This window comes from Neospora caninum, chromosome XI, assembly GCF_000208865.1.
Source record: "Neospora caninum Liverpool complete genome, chromosome XI".
Lineage (NCBI taxonomy): Eukaryota > Apicomplexa > Conoidasida > Eucoccidiorida > Sarcocystidae > Neospora > Neospora caninum.
Window position 1 is genome coordinate 3,170,388 of NC_018397.1, and position 4,850 is coordinate 3,175,237.

At 54.4% G+C, this 4,850-nt stretch overlaps 1 protein-coding gene across 1 annotated transcript; it reads left to right on the top strand.

The window, feature by feature from the left end:
• Positions 1-318: 318 nt before the first annotated feature.
• On the top strand, positions 319-1,683 carry NCLIV_056790 (conserved hypothetical protein; the record flags this gene model as incomplete). The annotated part of the gene is made up of 1 exon (XM_003885234.1): positions 319-1,683. The coding sequence occupies one exon, from the start codon at positions 319-321 to the stop codon at positions 1,681-1,683; it is 1,365 nt and encodes a 454-aa protein (XP_003885283.1).
• Positions 1,684-4,850: the final 3,167 nt, after the last annotated feature.

Below are 4,850 nucleotides of genomic sequence, written 5' to 3' on the forward strand. Positions count from 1 at the left end.
CACTTTGTTTGCCATGGAACTTGAGTGTACGCACTGAATGAAGTTCCATTTTCCTCTGGCTCGTATGGGTTTGGGTTGCATGCGCACCTGACGGCTGCTCTGTGGCCATCCAAACCAGTTCTTTTCCGCTTTTTTTCTGCCACGGCCGGATCGTAAGGTGTACATACACTGGGAATTCACTGCCGACTGGCCTCTTCGGCTTTGGTGGTGCGTGTACTCTTCATGTTCACACCGAGTCACGCTGTGTATGGTTTCCCCTCGGTCTCCCTCCGCTCCCTCTCGCTTCCTTCTCTCTCGCCTAAGCCATGAAGCTTCGCGATGTCTGCTGCTTCTTCTCTTTCTCCTTCTCCACATCTGTCTCGCCTACGCACGTTTCTCCCCCTTGTGTTCCTCATCGTTTTTGTCTGTTCTGAGCAGACATGGAGAGGAGGGGCGGCAGCCAGGTCGGTCGGGTTCTCACTGTCGTCAGTACGGCAGCGCTTTGTGCCCGTCCTCTCGCCAGCGTTCAGGTCCCCTATTGTTCTTCGTTTCACTAGGTCGACGACATTTGGTACACAGAAGTCGCGAGTGTCTGACGGAAAGGCAGGCACTCTGGCCCAGAGTCAAGGAGCAACACGAGACCAAAGGGGAGAGGAAGACTATCGGAGAGAGGGTGCCGACGAGTCGCTGCGCTCCACATCCACCAAGGTGAACGCGACGGGCCCTCGGCACTCCCCGTTTTCCTCGACTTCTTTCTCTCCCGGTCCTCTCCCTCTTCATCGGCTCGTGAAATGTCCTTGTTTTATGTCGCCGTCTTGCTGTCTCAAAAACAGTGTTGGCCTTCTTCAGGCAAACACACAGATTTTCCCGTTCGCTTTTCTTCGCCTTTCGTGGCTGTCTGGCGTTCGCGCTGCTCTCTCTCTCCACTGGTCGTCGTCTCCTTCGGCCTTTTGTAATCCTTCTTTGCCAGCCTCTTCGTCTTCTTTTCCCCCTCTGTTTGCATGCGCCTGTCGCCTGCCGCGCCGCTTTTCCCTGTCCTCCCTGTCTCTTTGCCCGTCGCAGATTTCCCGTTTTTCTCCAGGTTGTGGCGACTTTCCTCTTCTGCCGTCACGCCCTCTCTCCCGTTGCTCGTCTCCCCTCTATGCTCGAAAGCCGAAGCCGAAGGCAGAGAAGCGCGCCCGTAATTTCCAGCGGGCCTTCGAAGAGCGGGAGAAGAACGCCGCTCGCGAAGCCAAGCGCCGTCTTCTGCTACAGCGGGAGTGGTACAAGCAGCAAGAGGCAGACGATCGAAAACGCGAGGAAGAACGCCGCGAGTTGGCCAAGAAGGACATTCCGGTGAGAACCCAGGGTACCGGTACACCTGGGGCGCCCTCACCCTCGAGTGTCTCCACGGGAAGTCGAACGCTCACCGAGCTCGCGCAGCAGGCAATCTCGACTTCCGGGCAAGCGCTGAAACACCGCGAGAACTGGGTCATCGTCGGCAGCACGCAGCGGAGAGCCCGACGGCGAGACCGCCTGCCGTACAGCCAGAGAGATTTCGTGAAGAAAGTCTTCACACACTTGCCCGAGGACGAACTCGAGAAGGAAGTCCGGAAGGCCGAGAGAGCCTGGCGAGGCGACATGCTCCTTGACGAACTCGAAGAAGAAATCGGCGGACCCGATGCCTTAGCTCCCGGAGGCGGCGTAGGGGGATTCGTTCGGTAGAAGCCTTCTCTCTTGTCAGCCTAGTTCGACAAACCAAATATGTGTGCAGGTGTAATGAGCATGTACAAATAGATCTCTAGAGATCTGTTGTTGTGTCGGTGTCGATGCAAACCACTGACTGCGAACCTGTAAATGTTTTGCACGTGTGTGGATGTACATGACGTTTTCGTGGTTGAGGTTTTGGGGAAACGAATTTGCTGAATCGTGTAGAAACGGTTCAGAACACGTCACTCCTCAGTCGCAGCCGTCCAGGCTGACAACACAACGCCGACAGTACACACTCTACCAAAGTGGCGCGCCTAGTTTCCACGGTTTTACGGTTGCTTTCTCCGCCAACCCGATGTCGCGGCGAAACGACGCGCGCTAGCGAGACACAAAACCTCATTCGTACGGCAGAGGCTTCTCTGGGAGTTCAGCTCGCCCGTGGTGTTGGGGCTCGCAGTTATCGAACGGCACTTGCATCTCAAGGTGTCTAGAGAGGAGAGCGTGTAGGCTGCAGCTGTTCTGCCCGTCGCATCCCGTCACGAGGTGATGCAATTTGTTCAGCATGAACCGAGCTCGCGTATCAGAGAGGTGCGCACGCAATAGTGAGTGGGCGTTGTCAGACAGAGTGAGGTTAGGCGCCGAATGCTTGTCGAATTCGGAGCTGGCTGTCCAAGAAAAGGGGACACCAGCCTACGCCGGGTTCCTCTACCACAGTTTTCCGTTCTCTGGAATGGACTCCCCTGCCATGCTTAAATCCACGTTTTGTCTCGCGTCTTTAAGTCTGGCCTATCCATTTTTGTTGCCAGAAGGCTGCGCTTTCCGTTCGAGTGGGGCGGTGTCCGGCTTCACGAAGGGCTGTGGATTTCGCTTGGTGTTCCTCTTGTTTCTGATTCCGCCACGATGGGGGCTGAAGAACTGTTGTTTTTGTGAATGTATGGAATAAGGTGCAAATGTAGCTCATGGTTGCCGTCCGTAGCAGGGGAACACAGAACCCCCGCCTAGAACGCAAATGATGTGGAATAGCCTTACTGCAGTAGGATATTCAAATCCAACATAAGCAGTCCAGTGGGAGGTAGTGGGGTCCAGCACAGTTCATACTAGCACCTGAAGCGTATTTGTCTCTTGCAGTTAATACTCAACCCAGCAGCGTCCATCCCCAGAGCCCGCCTGACCTTTCGCAAAGATGCATTCACGGGGTAGTACGGTTGCCTCCGACGAATCTCGCGGGGGAAGGGGGCGAGCCGAAGAAAACAGACACGACGAGCAAGAAGTTGTGCCTGCGGTTTCGACCGCATCGTGTGTATCTTCCTGTGGCGGGGTTATCTCCGGGCCACCGACGTCAGGCCGTCACACTTGGGGTAGGCACGCGATAAAACAGAGGTGCACACAAGGTGCGGCTGCAGATGAGCGTCACTGCGTTTTTTGCTCTTGGTCTGATGCTTCGCACAATGAGGCGTCGGCGCTTGGCGACTGACTGATTGCGTAGACGCAGAGGCGGCTATCCAAAACCTGTGGTTTGTTACTAAGTATGCCATCCACATGCTAATGAAATACCAGTAGCGACGAAACTTGATTAACATAACAACATGGGAGTTTCGATTGAGAAACGCTCTGTTTCATCTCCAACTGGCCAGCGACTCTGGCAGCTGCCTCACCTCCCAAAAAACCAGATGCCAAAACGTTCTGAAACGGACTTCTGTGCTGGCGTCAAATCCCGCACTTTTCCTCGATTTAGAAGCTTGTCAGCGTCACGCTCTACACTCGCACAGCGTGACAGCGCTGGCTGTGTGGATGGAGAGCGTCCTAGGGCAGAGATGCGAACCGTGAGGACTCACAGCGAAAAAACCCCCCATTTGTTAACGCTCGTACTGCACAAAGGCAATCCAGGTGAATGTGATCCTGACCAGGTATGTAGCAAAACGGACACATCGACCTCTCGCTAAGGCAGCGGCGCATTGGGCTGCTCCACTTCGCAGAACGCCTTCTAGTAGCTTCATAAATATCATTCTAAGACCCTGGGAACTTCTTGTGGCATCACCCGCTGACACGCACTACCTCCAAATACGAAGCACAGCGAAAGGATGGTGCCTGGAATGTTTGAGTTCAGTGCGTGCGCAACACGCGCCGACTGTGTTACGGGCGCATGATTGGGGCGTACGTAAACACCAGAGTGCAAATGTCGCTTGTTTCCGTCGTCGAAGGGGGTTTGGAAAAGACGAACATCCATCCCTTCTAGATGCTTATCACGTCCTTGCTGACGCAATAACATCACAGGGACAACCCCCACAGAGGGTGTCCTCAAACACGTGTATATGTGAGATTACACCTCTGTGCATCAATTCTTGTGCTGCACGATACAAACTCTGTGATCCTAATGCCTCAAGGGAACGATGCAGATGCCCATCGAAATCTGCACGCGGTCGGCATTCGCTTGCAAACGCCACAGAGCAAGTAAGAAAGGTGCGCCCACATTTGCGGCGCTTTACTAGGGCAAGCATGGGATTCGACTGCATATCCCAATAAAATAGAAAAACTCGTGGAAGTCCCTACAGAGAAACACCTGAGAAAAGCTGTTTGTCAAAAAAAAGCTTGAGATGCAGAACACATGACACAGAGGAAACGAAGGATGGTTCTTTGTTTGCGGGCCTCTCGACGGAAGCAAAAGAGCAACAGGAGCTGGAGACAGCCTCTGGCACGAATACCGTTGAGAAAAAACCATGAACAGCTACCGCTTCATTTGTGCGTTTACATCTCACGCTTTTGTGGATATCTCCCGACCTAGGGGCGCGTCATGAGAGTGCAGGCGTCCAGTCTCCGAGAAGACCTAAGCGGAGACACCGTGTTCCAACTCTAGCCAGCATATCTTGAGCGCATGCAGAGGCTGTTCCTCGGTGTCATGCTACCACTCGAGCTGTCCTTTGAAGCAACCTCCATCCGAGTTCCCGGCGCGGTCCCCCACCAGGTGGGAAAACACGAGAAGGCCCGTTCGCCTGTGAGAGTGATACGTGCTCGCCAGACTTCCGCGCCACTGCACCGTTCTCGCTCGCTCCGTCTCGGTTATCTTCGAGCGCGTCTCTACCTCTTGGGCGTTTTCCCTGTGGTCTCGCCTTTCCCTCTCTCCCCCCCTGTTTCTTGTTCTCTTTCTATGTCCATCATATCTCTTCGATGCGGATCTTCCCGGG